This window comes from Pinus tabuliformis, chromosome 3_1 (genome assembly GCF_031772625.1).
Source record: "Pinus tabuliformis cultivar Carrire ecotype Pingquan chromosome 3_1, CPIR1, whole genome shotgun sequence".
Taxonomy (NCBI): Eukaryota; Viridiplantae; Streptophyta; class Pinopsida; order Pinales; family Pinaceae; genus Pinus; species Pinus tabuliformis.
In genome coordinates, this window is record NC_142301.1 from 258,369,120 (window position 1) to 258,387,930 (window position 18,811).

An 18,811-nucleotide genomic window follows, 5' to 3' on the forward strand; every position below is an offset into this window, starting at 1 on the left:
TTGCTGCGGTAATCAACCTTGTTAAGAATTACGGTAGCACCACCCTTGTCTGCCTTTAGAACAATGATATCCTTGTTCTGGTTTAAGGATCTGAGAGCTACTAATTCATCCTTGCTAAGGTTGCTCTTAGGGGGCTTAGCCTTTCTCAAGACAACCGCACAATCTTGCCTAATAGTATCCTTGATCCTATCAGGTAAACCTCTGATCCCAAACTCTATGTCACAAATGATATCATCCACAGGGATTTTCTTAGGGGCTAAGGCAAAATTTAAACCTTTACCCAAAACTTTAAAAACAAAAGGGGGAAAGGAGAAACTGGAAAGATTTATAACCCTATTATTAGAATGAGAAGAAAGGTAAAGATTATGTTATAGCTCTGATACCACTTGTTATAGATCTAACCCAGAAATATTATAGATCTGATATAAAAATATAAGACAATGCAAATAAACCCAGAAATAATATGAAATGATTCTTTATTGATCAAACCCTTAAGGTAGGGCAACACCATACAATCACTCCTTAAGGAAGGAGAACACTCCACAAGCCATATGCCTATTCATACAATAATCCTTGACACAATTCCTTGACATATAGTCTCTAGCCTCTATATAGGCCTCATACATACAATACCATGGGTCATTACCATGGTTCCCTCGTACCATCAAACTAATACCATGGGCCCATTACATTATTACTAACTACTTGTGGTCCCTTACATGATATGGGTTAACCACCTTATTTATTACTATGGCCCATCCATTATTACATTATTATCTTGGGTACCTCCCTTGGTACCCCATATTATCCCCCCTAGGTATATAACAAATTATTAATACCATTAGTACTATTATTCTTATTATTTTCCATGTTAGAAATGTTTGTATTAAACACTGAATCCTTATTAATCTCGACCATCAAATTATTATTATTATTATTAATGAATTTATTATTATTATTATTATTATTATTATTATTGTTAAAATTATTAATATTATTATTAATACAATAATTATTATTATTATTATTATTATTAATGTTATTATTATTATTCATATTATTATTATTCATATTATTATTATTCATATTATTATTATTATTATTATTAATGTTATTATTATTATTCATATTATTATTATTATTATTATTATTAATGTTATTATTATTATTCATATTATTATTATTATAATTAATATAAATATTATTAATATTATTATATGATAATAAATTACACGTAGGATCACTAACAAAGAAAGAAGGGCAGGAAAGGGGATCGAACCCTCGCTGACCACACCAGACCAGCCTGCCAAATCAACTCCGGGCTCCGAGGTCTTGCTATGCACCGAGGAAGTGGAGCTATCATTAGGTGACAGCGTACTCAAAACCACCGGATCAGAACCCTCGCTGACCACACCAAACTGGCCTGCCAAATCAACTTTCGAGGTCCTTCTACGCATCGAGGAACCGGAGCTATCATTAGGAGCACGCGTACTCAAAACCACCGGATCAGAGTCCTCGCTGACCACACCAAACCGGCCTGCCAAATCAACCCTGGTTTCGAGGTCCTTCTACGCAACGAGGAAGCGGAGATATCAATAGGTGAAAGCGTAGATTAAAACCCCAGATCAGAAACCTTCAGCGCTGGCTTGGAACCTGAAGATGGCATCGACAGAGAGTTACCCACAGCCAGGTTGTTGTCATGCGAAACCTGACTTACGCCTGGAAAAGAATTGCGTTCTGGATGATTGGCGACAGGAGGAGAGCACTCATTAGGGAAGCCCTCCTAACCCAAAGGAGAGTTGGTCTAAAGTGTGAAGAAGGTTTGTGAGGTGACATTGACACCTCTCCTAGTTCCTCCAAGGCCTTCCTTGAGCTTTAGGACATTATCTCAAGAAGTGATAGTTTCAAAGATAATAGGTACCAGTCAAAAAGAATGGTTACACACACAAACACTTATTTATTTTTAGAATGTATCTTATATTAATAGAAAATTATTTACAAAAAAAAAGAGAAAATAAATTTAGATAGGTGTATAAAGAGATGTCTCATATCCTCTTCCTTAGCAGTACTAAAGCAGTAATAATTAAGCTCTTTAGCATCTTATGATCAATAGATATCCTCTAGCTAAGAGTTGCATGCATACCTCTTTTCACCAAAACATGACACATACAAACACTTAGCAAGGCTTGCTCAAAGAACAATATATACCCGAATGTTTAACCATAAATAAATCCAACCATAAGAACCTTATTGAAACAGAATCTTCAGAGGACAACACAATTAGAGAAACACAAATGGCTGCTCAAAATTCAATCTCAAACTGTTTTAAACATCAGAAAAACCCACAACGTGGTTAGATGTCACAATATCCAAGTTTGTCTCTTTTGACATTACCATGGCATAAGCAATGCCTCTTGAACAATGGATGTCATTATGACATTAGCAATGCATCTTGACCATTCGATGTTATCATCACATGAGCAATATATCTTAATCATTGGATGTCATTATGACAGAGCAATGCAACTTGACCAATGTTCAAACCTCAAAAAGTAATTACATTCTCAAACAATATTTTCTTTGGGCCCTATTACCCACCAAAAGAGGGTACCCCTAAGATAATTTTTCTCCTAATTATCTTCTTTCAACTAGTAGCCAGCAGCTCCTAATAGCCTCCTTGTACCCGATATGATGTGTCGTTTTATCTCTGTTGACTGCATCAGCCATATGTTTCCTCACCCATCTGTCAAGAGCACAAGTTAACAATCCGATCCAAAAGGTGTGTTATTCATTATGAATCAAGTGCTTATGCTTGTTTTTCATTTGGGCATTTGACATGGATTATGGGGTGACTTGGAAGAATGAAGGGTTTGACCGTGGTTTTGTTCCCTCACATTAAATGGGAGGGTTAATCTTCAGTCCTAGTCCAATGGGACCTCCCCTAATGGCCCATGGCTTTAAGAAGGACACTACTTGGGAAGCACCAATGGCTTTAGGAAGGGCACTACTTGGGAAGCACCAATTGAGATAGCGTGGTCTTGATTTCCTCATTCCATCTTTATCACTTCCCTCCATACATTACGAGCCCTATACTTCATCTCACATCTTTGGTCCACATGAACATGGGTCCACTACATTCTAGCACACCCCCTCCCCTTGTCCACATATCTGGTTGGGACTAGAACTTTGCCCCTAAAGGTTGATGCAGCTAAAATAAAAGTAGAAAGCATATCATGGCCACGAGCAAGAAACAAAAGAAGAAAAATTATAAAAAAGCAAAAGATGGCTAGGACAATAATATTAGCACGCGGGCAAAAGCCAAGCATGAGCTCTATCCCATATCATTATGGCCATCACCCGATTCCTGGGGCCAATGTTGCCCTATTACATCACTAAAAAGCAACCCTTACATGTCCCAACCCCTAGTGGACAATGAACTATTGTTGATTTGGGGTAGCAGTGGATGTGCTCTAGCCACGAAATTTGGTGGAGAGGTTGGGGCACATGAGATCTCCAATACCCAAAAAGGGTTTGGGCAGATTCTAAACAGTTCAGGAGATATTAAAATAATTAATGTTTTTAATGGAGTCCCTCAGTCTAAACTTAGGAAAAATAAAATATTAATGTGTATTAATATGAAACTGTGTTAGAATGGTCCAAAAGACATGGATCAAGCTAGATCTAATCTTAGCCGTTGATTAGGGACTTAATCTCGGCCGTTGATTTGTCAACAAGAAAAGTATAAGAGGAGGTTTGAGGGCCACTTGGAGAACACACTGAGGGTGACCAGTCAATTCAATTTCCGGAGTGGGGTTGCTGAGAAATTGAACCAGTGGTTTGGAGAGCAGTCAGGAGACAGCAAGTACAGAATAGAAAGACGGGAGATCAGCGCAGAGGCAGAAAAGGTAGACACAGGGCCAGAGGAAGCCACGCAGAGGCTGCAAGAGTGACGCAAAAGGCCAGAGAGGCTGCGCAGAGCCTCAGTTGGTTGACGCAGAGGGTTTCAGGCTGATGCAAAGGTCAGTAGGGCCTACACTGAGTTCGAAAGAAGTGCTGGAAATTTGTCTATCTGTGGGTAAGCCAGTTTGGTACCTTGTTGTACTAGAAAATTGTTGAATAATAAAATCCTCCCTTGCTGCACCGGTTTTCCCACATTGGGTTTTTTCGGGGACAATAGTCCAAAATAATTGTGTCAATGTGTGCATATGTTTGTTTCTGTATTACGGTGTGATATCTGCAGCAGTATTTATTTTAATGTTTGTTGAAGTAATTTCATGAATAACTTATGATGAAATAAGTAGGAAAAGTAAATCAGTTGCTGCACTGATAGAATTTTCACAACTGCCCCACCACTAAGGGGGTAACCACTGCTACACATTATACATAACAAGCTCTCATTTCCTAGAACTTAAGCAATAATACAAAGAAAAATCAAGAAAAGACTAAAGACAATAAGAGGGGTAGAAAAACAAAGGTTGGGGTAACGCATGCATTCATGATTGCTCCCTCCTCACATTTGTATGCCCAGAATGTGCATTTTCCCATCATTGCTACCCCTTTGACTATGGCATATGGCTCTAAGACCCCTTTATCCCCCTTTTGTTCCATGATTATTCACATGCCAGCTATTGATTAAAGGATGTACCAGGGACCTGTCAACCCTCATCATGGGCTAGGCAACTTAGCAGGGGCCCAAGTCCAGTATAGGAGCATTATGACACCCTACAGGTGAAGCGTTGAAAGCCATGGGACTCTTATTGCTTGTAGAGCATCATTCCATTCCATGGGAACCTACAACACCACCAGCAGTTTGCACTTTGCCCCACATTATTCATGAGATGATGCACTTGGACTAGAGTGCCCCAGTCGGCTTAGCAGTGTACACAGGGTTTGGTGATTGATCCCAGGCCCAGATGAGGTTTGTCTCACCCCTTGAGACATGGGAGGGCTAGCACCATTCTCACATCCCTCAACATCAGAGCAAAATCAAGCTAATCTATCACGAGGAGACCCATGAGACCCAATTTGTGCCCCAAACACAAAACTGGGGTCCACAGGATGATTTGCACGAAGATTCAAGGGCCAACCCCCATATCATGATTTATGGAGCCCTCTACACTCACTTTGGCACTAGAGGAGCCCAACACATGCCCTAGAAGGGCCTACACATGCATGAAATCAGCATTTCAGCCTCTCTGTGGGTTAATTGTTATGTTTTTACATTAGCTATGAGGTTGGCTTGTAACCTAACTTAGTGTTAGCCCATTATTTTATTACTTGAGGAGATTTAGGCTAAAGTTAGAGATCACTGGACATGTATATATTGGAGAGAGAACATTCCATCTCTCATCATCAAACTTGTGAATTTCGAACCCCTCTTAGAGAATCTACACTTGCTTCTTGTGGGTGATTTTGGAGATACTTGGATGCATGTTGATGTATTGAAGCTGATTTTGACATTCTTTGGAGCTATTTCTTAATCTAATGGAAGGATAAGTGGAACCTATTTGTGTAATATATTTTTCTTGAATGTCTAATGCATGGACCTATTGATTCTAGGTTAAAATTTTATGCCCTAATTTGTTGAAAATCAATTTATCAAAGAATATCTAGATGAACGTTGTATGCATTAATCATTGTAACATGTAATGAATGTTCTTAGTGAAGTAGTTGTTATTCTCCATCAAAATCCATTATTCCATTAAGTAGGTAATTGTTTAAATTTTGATAGCTAGGGCATCAAATTTTGACATCCTTAAAAGGGAATTAGGCTTCTCTGGCACATCCTTGACTCCATATACCCATAAGACCAAGGCACCAATCCAATCACTTGATGATCAGCCATAAATTTTATCCATAATTTTCTCTTCTCAAACCAGTCGTTTTAAGGATAGGGCGAAAATCTAGGGCTTATGGCGAAATTTTAGGGAAGAGGCTTTTTGGTGATTTGAGAGCCTAAACATCAAGAGATAGGTCTAGTCTACCTAGCCTATCAATTTGGTGGGCATCCACTCAAATTTCATCCATAAAATCTCTTGCCCTAGTGGTTGCTCTAAGAGGGAAACCCTAGTTTCTTTTCCCCTCAACTTGAGGACTTTCTTAAGGGTTTCATGAGCCTTGGATTAGCTGAATATAATTGTAAGAAACCCTTTCCCTCAATCCTCGACCTTGTGAATACCTATTATCATTGAAAACCTCCCTAGGTCTTGAGCCTTGATTTCTAGGGTTTTTCTTTGATAGTGATTTGCTTCTTTGAAGCCTTATACCATTGTTGTGCCTCCATCTTGAATGAGGACTAGTGGGGTGTACCTTATCATTAGCATATCCATTTTAAGTGATTCCTCCTTTATCGGGACTTCTCCCATCGATGAAAATCCTTAAAAAGCAAGGGGTTTTGGCTGAGGTGACATTGGGCCTCTACCCCATTGTTAGCACTTTGTCTAGCTCTTGTCTTGTAGGTTTCCCTCTCCAAGGCCTGCTAGATTTTGTGGTAACAGGCCCACTGTCATTCTTTTCAACGGGCATCATGAACCGTAAATCAAAGACATCCAAAGTTGAAAACTAAAGTGAAATCATCTTTCATTGCTAAGTGATTTTTGCAATTTGTTTAATTGTAGATATCAAATCCATCCCTTAGCTGAAGGGCAACTTGTATACATTCAATACATCGTAAGTTATCAAGACAACATTGCACCACCACCAGCAACTATTCATGACATGACGCCTATGTAATTAGTCTAATGTTGTCGTAACTCCCAGCTTGAGGTTTTAAAAAGTGTTGAACTTGAAAATTGTTCTTTACAAATAACTTGACTGTACCTATTACAGAGTTGTGTTTACCAACACTTCACAACTTCAAAATGATTATATTTGTAATTTAAACTCAACCAAATACAATAAATAATTAGTACACACATTAGATATGAAGGCTTTATAGTAATTTATGTATAATAACATCAACTTCATAGAGATTCCCCAGATTCCCCATTGGCTTAAGTTTTCCAGAAAAACAGTTGCTTGGAATTGCTTCAAATTTTTCTTCAACTTCATAGAAATTCTCTAAGTTTTCCAAAAAACCAGTTCCTTAGAATTGCTTCGAATTTCTCTTCTTGTAACATTTATCCTCGATAACAAAGAGGGCAGAAACTTCCTTTGACATATTTTAGTTTTTAACATTCCATGCATCATAGTGTTATTAATACAACACCGCACCACCACGTGCACCCATTCATGACATAACAAAAGCCCTACTTGTAGTTAGTTTAATGTCTTAATAGCTCCCAGATTGAGGTTTTCAAAAGTGTTGAATCTGAAAATTGTTCTTTGCCAATAGCTTGGCTGTAGTTATTACAGAGTTGGGCATATTTCACAACTCTAGAATGATTCTATTTGCAATTTAAAATTGACCAAATACAACAAATAACATACACATCAGATATGAAGGCTTTATAAAATCTTTAAATATAATAAAAGAAATTTCATAGAGAATCCCCATTAGTTTAAGTTTTCCAGAAAACCAGTTGCTTAGATTGCTTGAAATTTTTCTTCAACTTCATCAAGATTCCCCATTAGCTTAATTTTTTCAGAGAACCAGTTGATTGGAATTTCTTCAAATTTTTCTTCTTTGAAACATTTTACTTCTTCAACAAGGAGGGCAGGAATTTCTTTCATAAATATCAGTTTAAACCAGAAAAAGGACACACCATAACCACCGATGGAACTAGCAGGCCCTCCAAGAACAACTCTAACATTGTCTGATGAAAATGCAGCTTCAAGATAGCTCAAAAAATCATGCCATGATCCACCAATTCCAACTTCATCCCTCTACAACAAGACAAAACAAGTAGTAAATATATGAGAATGTGAAAAACAATAATGAAATATATTTTTCCAAAGATTGACCACATCATTCAATATTTGAGGATAACTGATATGAAATGATTCGGGAATAAGAATAAATGTTGCATTTATATTCAAAACTTCCTGTGTTTTCCATGTTAAATAAAGGTCCCTAAAGGAAGGAAAGTAAGAGTTAAAGGACTCGCACTTAAAATTAAAAGGTAAGTTGAATAACCTCGCTTAAAGGTACTGTGATCTAATGCTTCCTATAAAAATACCATATATGGATATAAGCCATATAAGAAACGTAAAAACTTTAGCTATACTAAGCATACTTAGAGGGTAGCCTCATATTTAGTATTGTAACAAATATAAATTCATTTGATTCCTTCAAGTGGGAATATAGTTCAATTTCAATTCTTGAGGAATATAATTGAGAATAAACATGTCATCGCACTTTCTTAACAAATTATTTTGGAACTATTACTGTCCAAACTAGAAGTTTCATTAAAGTCCTTACTGTTGAGAAATCTAAAGGGTAATAGTTAGGATGATTTCTCTTTAGCTTGATAATTGCTTGTGATGTCGTTTTACTTTTTCTTACTTATTAGCTTCGTCTTGTATTATTATGTTATTCTTATCATCAAGCAGTTACCAAAACAAGAAAATCAACAGTACACAAGAACACAGGATATAAGCTGCAAGTCAAGGCCAAAATCTCTCCACTAGAGAGGAAAACCCACAAATCTCTTTTGTTCTTATAGATTCTTCAATTGACGAATTCCAAGACCTCTAAACCAAGGCCAATACCTCTCCAAGACCAAGTCCGACCTTCTTGATGATGTGTTGTCCTTGTCCAAGTCAAACCCAGACAAATCTCTTCCTGTAGCACAACTACAACCCCCAGCAACAGAATTTTGGCCTCTACTATAGGTCTGAAATTTTCGGCCCTCCTAGCAACAGTTGCTTCCACACACATGAGCTTATTTCAGGCTTCCAAGATTTCTTGATACGTTTGCTTGACTTTCTCCTTCTTCTAGGGCTAGAGGATAACCCAATGAACCTTCCTTTGACCTTCTTTCTACACTTTCTCCAAGTTTGATCCTCCAGTAGCAAAACCTTAACCCAGGAGCAAAAACCCTAGTCTCCTTCCTTCGCACGTGTGAAGAGAGAGAGAGAAATTACCCAATCACTTGCTCTTCGTCCTTCTTTTTCCTTCACTAGCCTCTTTCTTCTTCTCCTTTGCTTGCTTGATGAGAGAATGAATTGTGTACATAAGAAGTCAAGTTCCCTCCCATATATAGGCTTCCAAGGTGGACGAATTACCTCAAATTAGGCCAACTTCTTAGCTGGCAGGCCGACTTGGTCTTGGAGGGTATTTTGACACTTTTAAACACACAAATAATTATTTTTACAAGTTACATTGTGCCCAATGGTGTCTTAAACATATGACAATGACTCTTTTTGACTTCTTGACCTAGGACAAACCCTAGAACCACTCAATGGGTGTCTGAACTCTAAAATAAAAGACCTTGAACATGAAACCCATGATTCAAAAAAAACAATAATAATTTTTCTTTCATTTTATAATATACAAGAATCAAAAGTACATTTCATATTTATGAAGATCGAACCTAGTTACACAACACTTACAAGATGCTAAGGTGGCACCACACAAGACAAGTGCCCACTATCACCTTGGCACAAGTCCCCATTCTTTAGACCAACTCCTACAGAGCCAAAGAAGACTTCTCTGCACTAATATATTCTCCACCACATTGGGTAGTGTTGCCTCAAGATCTAGCAGGTCTTCTAGAGTTGTTCTCTGCAAAGCAAGCACTGGACTAAGTGACAACAATAAGGTGTGGCCCACTGTCACCACAACCACTACCCATTGCTCTTTATGGACTTTCACCAATGGGAGGCTTCCCGATATATAGGTCATCTACAAGAGATATTCTAGGCTTAAAGGTTCGAGGTGACATAAAAGACTACCAAGCAATGGCTCTTCTTAAGTACAAGGCTCAACCAATGGAAAAAGGGCAATTTGCATCTTCTAGAAAGGCCTAATTAAGCACCTACACCTAGGGTTTGAGAAATAGCATGTGAAATGAAATATCCTCAGGTCAATGTGCCAAGAAAAAGTTTCCAAACTATAGTCAATGGCATATGATGATATATTAAGGAATATATTAGTTGAGGGAAAAATAGCGATGGCGGGTGCTCAAGTGATTAGGGTTTCAGAAGGTCTGCTCTGTGTCGCCGCTGCTCCCAAAGATCAGATTTGTTTTGGAACTGCTTGGTGCCTGGCCGCTGGGTTCACAGAGCTCGATTCTCCCCTTTGGTTTTGGCCCGGATCCTTTGCTGGAAAGGAGTATCATGGTTTGAATCAAAGCAAACAGAGACCGGAGGTTTTCTCTCCCTTCTTGGCTCAGGTCGTTTTTCTCAGGGCGGATCTGGGCACCTTTCCTCATTGCCCTGGGCGTTTTGGTTCAAAGCAACCGGACCCTACCCAGTTTCGGGTAGTTGTGCTCTCCTCCGCGGGTGTCTCGCCCTGGCTAGGCAGCTTTGTCTGCGTCTATAGGAAAAAGATGCGGCTGACTGTTCCTCTGCCCCCCTTCGGTATGCCGCGGGCCCGATCTGCCGCTTTCTGGCAGTCTTTTAAAAGTTTGGTTGAAGACCAAGTATGGGGCGGGAGCTTGGGTCTGGGTTCCCTGCGGTTTGAGGCTCCCCTGTTCACCTTCGCGCAGACTTGGGTAGTTGCCATCTCGGCAGCGAGGAAATTTATGCTCTGGACTCCCCTCTCCAAGATCTCCTTTCGTCGAGAGGTCCGGGTCTCCCTGATTCTTACAGGTCCTCCAGATACTTTAAATGAATGCCGGAGAATCGACCATGGCAAGCCAGTTCCCCTTCCTGTACTGGAGAATCAACTAGCAGAAGGATCCAGGCAAAAAACAAAATTAGCAATAAAGGATTCCGGTCTTGAAGTGATACAAATCTTCATCAGAACCCTGTCAGGGAACACGATCTGCAAGCAAATAAGAACAGGGATGCTGATAAAAAACTTAAAGGACGAAATACAAGAATTATTCGGCATATCAGCAAGCCTGCTGAGCTTGGTTTATGCAGGACACATTTTACAGGAAAAATTTACAGTGCAGCACTATGGAATAGTGAGAGATTCAACTATTTTTCTGAGTATGAGGCTGAGAGGTGGAAGTTTCAGATCTAGCTCAAAGGGCACAGGTTCGTTCAAGGATGCTGTCAAAGGAAAAGGGGATACCACCAACAAGCAAGCACCACCACAAGATCTGCCTGGTCCTTATATAGTGGAGCAAAGTAAGCAGACACCAGTTTTGACAATCGATCTGCCTGAGGTAAACAACTTTCATGCTGATTTCTCTTCCTTGGCAGTCATTTGTAGATTCAATGGCTTTTGGCCTAAAACAGATGCTTTACGGCATTGGATCTTTTCCACATGGTCACCAAACTGTGACATCCATTTATGCTCCAAAGGATTTTTTATTGTAAAATTCGACTCAGTTGAGGAAAAAGACCATGTCCTCCATGAGGGGCCATGGTTCTGGGGCAATGCAGGACTCTTCACGACCCCCTGGTTTCCGGGTTTTGACCCCTCCTCTATGGTGGTCTCCAAAATGTCGGTCTGGGTCAGGTTACATAACCTCCCGCTTCATTTTTGGCTTCCCAAAGTTTTTGAAGCAATGGGGAATGCAATAGGCAAATACATCAAGCAAGATGTGGAAAGAATTGCTAGATGCATACATACTTTTGCCAGAATCTGTGTCGAAGTTGACCTCAGTCAAGGGCTTCCTGACAGCATCATTCTGATCCATAACAACTCCCAGTGGAAACAACCACTAGATTACGAAAACACGGCCTTCAGGTGCCGAGGCTGTCAACAGACAGGTCACCTCCGTAATAACTGTCCTCAAGTCAAAAGAGAAAACAAAAGGAACAAGAAACAAGCAAAAAAACCAAGAGGCTGGCAACACACAGAGAACCCAGAAGAAGAAACAGAATACAAGGAGGCACATCCCAACATCCACATGACACATGATGATGATGATCCAATTGGGGGCGAAGCCACGGCTTCCTCTCCCATAGCAATCAATAAAGTTCACATGCCGCCATTGTTAGGATATTCCGACACATAGGATATAGTTAAGTTCAACTTGGTCTAGTATAGAGTTAGGTTAGAGTTAGGTAAAGTGTGTTTCTTTACCGTTGTACATTTTGTAACTTACAATCCGACGGTCACGATATGTAGTGATCCGACGGTTCACTCTCACCTCGGTATTACCGACACTTGATCCGTGGCTTGACACCCGATTGGTCCATGAGTTCTATTTAAAGCGCATGGAGGGTCATTGTTCGGGTAATCCGTGCATGAGAGAAGCTTATGTAAATTTTCATTCTTTGATTAATAAATTGTCTGTACCCACGTTGGGACAGGCCGTGGACTGTTTCCCTCCTTGCACTCTGAGGGTTTTAACCACGTCAAAAATACTGGTGTATTGATTTGAGATCTAGTTGTGAGCGGTGTCCTTTTGGTATTCTTCTGTGGAACTTACCCTGTAAATTCCTACATGGTATCAGAGCTATTTGAGGGCCGCGTCCGTTGGTGATCCAAATCTGAAGCCGGTAGAACTGCATGCGGCTGTCGTTTCCTAGATCTGCTGTTTCTGACTGCTTTCGGGCCGAGAGGACTGCTCTGTTGCATTCGGAGCATCTGTTTCAGTGAGGAACCCCTTTCGTTTCACGCGAAAAGGTTTCCGGTAGCCCTAGCTGCGTCATTTTTCAGATCGGGAGGTATACAGTGTTTTTTTTTTTGCAGTTTACTGTCATTTTCTCTCTGCTTATTTCGGTTTCGGTTTATTTAGCCTTTTTTTTTCCCGGATCTATACCTTTCATTTCTGCGTATGCTCTTTGCCCTGCGACTCTGTGCGATCTGGGCAAATCAGAAACAGAAAGAAAGGATTTTTCTCATGCGTATGCTCTTTTCCCTGCACCTTAGTGTGATCTCGGAAAATCAGAAACATTGAGGAAAAATATTTAGTTTTTCGGCTAAAAGCTAACTTTGAGTTTTTTTTAAAATTTCTAGTTTTTTGGCTAAAGCTAACTTCGAGCCGTAAGGTTCGTTTTTCTTTGGATATTCGTGTTGGGTTTTGTGTTTTGTGTTTTGTAGGGGAAAAGAGTCTTCCCAAGGCAAGCACGCAAATCGAGGCCCCCCCCCCCCCCCCCCTCTCTCTCTCTCTCTCTCTCTCTCTCTCTCTCTCTCTCTCAAATCTTTTGTATAGATCAATTGGTTCAAAGACCTTTTAAGAGAGTAGAGGTCTTGGGTTCAAGTCTCCATTTTGTGGGGGCGGATTTTTTTCATTCCCGCACATTCGCGCACTTTGCCGGCAACGTCAACAATTTTTTTTCAAAAAGCCATAACTTCTTCATCCGGAAGCCTTTTTCAGAGCCGTTTTTTTTAAAACCGCCTATTTTTTCGAGATCTATCCATTGGACCACTCACTTTCAGCATCTTCAGCTTCAGTTGTTTTTCAAAAATGGAAAGTCCATGCCAAGTCATTCTTGACAGCACTAACTACTTCCAATGGGTCGCCTACATGGGAGATTTACTTAGAAGTAAAGGTCTCTTCAGAATAGCCACAGACCAAGAGAAGAAACCCAAAGATGAAGACAAGGCCGAAAAATGGGAAAATCGACAAGATCAAGCACGTGGCTTGATAGGAATGTCTGTTTCTCCTGATCTTAGATTCCACATTGCAGAAATTGAAACTCCTCATGAAGCATTAGAAAAACTTGCTAAAGTTTTTGGGATTAAAAATGAAATTAGATCCCATCAACTTGAAAATGAGCTGCTTACTTTGGATCCTAATAATTTTTCTTGCATTGAAGATTTCTTGTCAAAATTCAAGAACCTTAGATATCTCTTGGAAGGTGTTAAAGTTAAGAAAGATGATGGTAACCTTATTTATTCCATCCTCACTAAGTTAGGGCCAGCCTACTCTGTATTTGTTTCCACTTTCCATTCTACCAGGGAAGCTTTCATTTGTCAAGGCAAAGACTACAAGCCCCCTTCCTTTGACTCCTTTTGTGATTCCTTAATAAGAGAACAAGAAAAACTCTTACACCTTGGTCTTCTTAATCTTGGAAACTCTTCCACAAAAGCGTTAGCCGCCCAGCAGTATCCAAATTCAAAGAATCCTAAGAAGTCTTATCCTCAAAGGAATGGTCCTAAACCAACTCAGCCTCAAGATGAAAGATCATTTCAGCAATATGATAAGCCCAATAAAAACAAATGGAAGAAGACTGAAAGACATTGTAACTTTTGTAATCGAGATGGCCACTTAGAATCTAAATGCTTTAAGAAGATGGAAGCCTTGGAAGCCGCAATGAAGAAACATAACATCCATCTGGAGCCTACTTCAACTTCAACTTCCGGAACGGCATTTTCTGCATGTCATCGTCAATCATCTCAGTCTAGTTATGCATTAAATGTATCTTCTTCTTCTTCTCATTCTCATGAGTGGCTCATTGATTCTGGAGCCTCTTGTCACATGGCCAAAAACCAAGCCATGTTTTCTTCTTTAAATGATTGTAACACCAAAAATATATATGTTGGTGATGATAGATCTCTTAATGTTGTAGGGACTGGAACTGTTCATCTAGACAATGGTCAGTTCAATGATGTATTATGTGTTCCAAACTTATCCTGCAACCTTCTATCTGTCTATCAGATAACTCATTCAGGTGAAGGTAAAATCGTTGAATTTTCACCTCATGATGTTGTAATCAAGGATCTAAAAGATCCTAAACAGATTCTAGCTACTGGTCTTGCTGATGATTCCAAAAGGTTGTATAAGTTTCACAACTTTGGGTCATCCCATCTTCCCTCAGTATTTGTTGCTCATAATGATGAAGTGAGCAAACTTTGGCATGAGCGGTATGGTCACTTAAACTATCGCTCCCTTCAGCATCTCTGTAAAGAAAACATGGTGACAGGTCTTCCTATGGTATCTTGCAAAGATGGTGTTTGTTCCGGATGTGTACTCGGAAAACATCATCGGGACAGTTTTGACAAACGTGCCTCTTGGCACGCCTCAGCCCCTTTACAGCTTGTGCACAGTGATTTATGTGGTCCTCTTCCTGTTGCTTCATTCTCTGGCTGCAAGTACTTCTTAACTTTCATTGATGATTTCTCTAGACGCACTTGGGTATACTTCTTAAAACTCAAGAGCGAAGTATTTACCACCTTTTTGGCCTTCAAAGCATTCGTTGAAAAACAATCTGGACATCAAATTCTTAAGCTAAGAACTGATAATGGTGGAGAATATGTTAAAAATGCATTCATCACCTTTTGTACCGAAAATGGCATTCAAATGCAACATACTGTTCCATACACTCCACAACAAAATGGTGTAGCTGAAAGGAAAAATCGCACTTTAAAGGAAATGGCTAATTGTATGCTGCAATCTAAAGGACTCAGTCTTAGTTTTTGGGCCGAAGCAATTAATTGTGCAAATTATATAATCAATCGCACTCCTACTAAGGTTCTAGAGAATATCACTCCAGAAGAAGCTTGGAGTTCCATTAAACCAGATGTAAGTCACTTTCGTGTGTTTGGAAGTGAAGCATGGGCCCATATTCCAGATGAAAAGCATAAAGCCTTAGAACCTAAGAGTGAGAAATGTACTTTTGTTGGATATTCTGAAGATGTAAAAGGCTATAGACTTATTCCATTTAAGTCCAAAAATGTTATCATTAGAAGAGATGTAAAATTTGATGAAAATAAATCGGCCTGCGAGCCTAGTCCGGCGGATGTGCCACCTCTTCCCATCTCTTCTATCTTTGAGAACATTTCTTCTTCTGATGATGAAAGCGAGGATGATAATCCTTCCCCACCTTCTCAGGATCCTCAACTTCCAAGATGGGTCCGTGCTACTCGGGATGCAGCAGGTGATCTTGCCGGTGATCCTACAGATCAGCGACGTACACGTTCTCAGTTTGAAAGAGCCTCTTCTTTACTGGCTCAAGCTCCAGTGAATCATGATCCTGACACTTTTGCAGAAGCTTCAGGCCATCCACATTGGGAAACAGCTATGAATGAAGAATATCATTCATTGATGACAAATGATACATGGGATCTTGTTCCTCTACCAAAGGGACGCAAACTTGTTAGATGCAAATGGGTTTACAGAACCAAGTATGGACCAGATGGGAAAGTTAACAAACATAAAGCTCGTCTAGTTGCTAAGGGCTTTTCACAGGTTGAAGGCATTGACTACACTGAAACCTTCTCTCCAGTTGCCAAAATGAACTCTATCCGCCTTGTTCTTTCCCTTGCTGCCTCTTTAAAATGGGAAGTACATCAAATGGATGTTAAATCTGCCTTCTTGCATGGGGACTTGCAGGAAGAAATCTATATGGAACAACCCATTGGCTTCATACAAACAGACTCCAGCCTCGTTTGTCGCCTTAAGAAATCCCTTTATGGCCTCAAGCAAGCTCCTCGAGCTTGGTATGCCAAAATGGATAGCTTTCTTTTAGAATCTGGCTTTTCTAGGTGTCATTCTGACAATACTGTCTACACCAAGAAAGTGGGCAACTCTCTCATCATCCTTGTTCTTTATGTTGATGATCTTATTCTTACTGGTAGTGATCCCAACCTTATAAACCATGTGAAGTCCAGCCTTAAAAAGAAATTTGAAATGACAGACTTAGGACACTTACACTATTTTCTCGGTCTTCAAGTCTTGCAATCCCAAGAGGGTATTTTCCTTTCCCAGTCCAAGTATGCTTGTGATATTCTTCGTCATTTTCACATGGAAGACTGTAAGCCAGCCCCTTCTCCCTTTCAGTCTGGAGTCAAACTTTCAGTCTCTTGTACTTCTCCTGAAGTTGATGCTACCTTATACCGTCAACTTGTCGGAAAACTCTTGTATTTAACCCATACTCGTCCTGATCTTTCCTTTGTTGTTGGCCTTGTTGCTCGTTTTATGCAAAACCCCCGTGAAAGTCATTGGAAAGCAGCTAAAAGAATACTTCGTTATGTTCGAGGTACAATACAGTTTGGGATTCATTACAGTGCCAAAGCAGCTCCTCTGTTAGTTGGTTTCACTGATTCTGATTGGGCTGGTGACCTTGATGATCGGAAGTCTACTGCCGGTTATGTCTTCACTCTTGGTTCAGGACCTATTACATGGGCTTGTAAGAAACAGGCTGCCATTTCTCTTTCGTCAGCAGAAGCAGAGTATCGTGGTGCCGTGGAAGCTAGTAAGGAAGCCTTGTGGCTTCGTCAGATCCTATCAGAGTTTGGCTTTGAGCAGCAGCATCCAACCACACTTTGGTGTGATAATCAAAGTGCCATTCAGCTATGCAAAGATCCAGTCCAGCATCAGCGCAGCAAACACATTGAACTACACATGCACTTCATCAGAAAGCTCATTCTGACCATGTTCTTGAAGTGCAATATTGTCCAACGGATGATCAGGTTGCAGACATCTTCACAAAGGCTCTCACAGAGGCGAAGTTCACTAAACTTCGATATATGCTTGGAGTTCAGGAAGTTGTCACTAAGGGGGGATAGGCTCTAGTGCCTCCTTCCTTCTCCTATTGTGTCATATTTGTAAATCCTTCAATCCTATCCCAAGTTGTTCTTAAGGGGGGATGTTAGGATATTCCGACACATAGGATATAGTTAAGTTCAACTTGGTCTAGTATAGAGTTAGGTTAGAGTTAGGTAAAGTGTGTTTCTTTACCGTTGTACATTTTGTAACTTACAATCCGACGGTCACGATATGTAGTGATCCGACGGTTCACTCTCACCTCGGTATTACCGACACTTGATCCGTGGCTTGACACCCGATTGGTCCATGAGTTCTATTTAAAGCGCATGGAGGGTCATTGTTCGGGTAATCCGTGCATGAGAGAAGCTTATGTAAATTTTCATTCTTTGATTAATAAATTGTCTGTACCCACGTTGGGACAGGCCGTGGACTGTTTCCCTCCTTGCACTCTGAGGGTTTTAACCACGTCAAAAATACTGGTGTATTGATTTGAGATCTGGTTGTGAGCGGTGTCCTTTTGGTATTCTTCTGTGGAACTTACCCTGTAAATTCCTACAGCCATAATCCGAGAATTTGGCAACTCAGGGAATGTTGGACTCTTTGTCGAAGAAAAATCTAGTTCTTGAGGACACTAGCGGGGCTAAAAGACATCATTCTCCAGAACACTCCGATTCAGATAAGGACGCTCCTCGTATTGTGGAGGACTCCTCTCTCGTCCTTATTTCATCCTCTCCAACTCAAGGGGAATGGTGAAAGGTTGAGAAGAAAAAGGGGAGAAAATCATAATTTCCCTCCCTCTTTGTATATTATTTCTTTCGGTCTCTTTCTCTTATCTATCTTTTCTTTCTTTTTCTTGTCCTCCAGCTGAGGCTATTGTGCTGGTTCTTTGCCAACCAGTTGAGGATGTTGAGCTGGACTTTGTTAACCAGCTGAGACTCTTTTCTTCTACCTTTTTTAAGGCAAAGAACGAGTCTTTCGGAATGCTCTGCATATACTTTGTAACTCTCTATTTTTATTAATGGATGGTTCGCTTTTTTCTGTGGAAAAAAAGTCAATGGCATATGAAACCTTCAAAAAGTCCTCTGTTATGAATAAAGTGTATATAAAATAAATACAAATAATGTAAATAACAATAATAATGATTAATTAACTAATAATTAATAGTGAAGAGGCATGTCTCTAGGACATGACCGTTGGTGAAGAGGTATCTGCCTAGGGTATATAAGCAGGCCCTCACCCTCATTTGTAATCATCTCATCAATTATTTAATATAATATTCAATATACAATTATTTGTCCTACAATGGATGTTTTTGTCTTCGAAGTATTCTGAAGATTATTGTAGGTATACGAACCTTGTTTGTAACATTGGTATCA

General features: G+C 40.0%; 1 protein-coding gene across 1 annotated transcript in view; it reads right to left on the reverse strand.

Annotated features, from left to right (window-relative positions):
• Positions 1 to 18,811, reverse strand: part of LOC149186782 (U2 small nuclear ribonucleoprotein auxiliary factor-like protein) — a 287,216-nt gene that overhangs the window by 253,424 nt on the left and 14,981 nt on the right. Inside the window, exon 2 of the mRNA XM_089411123.1 lies at positions 7,704 to 7,824. Within this exon, the coding sequence (XP_089267249.1) occupies positions 7,704 to 7,824 (121 nt within the window). The remainder of the gene's footprint in view (positions 1 to 7,703; positions 7,825 to 18,811) is intronic.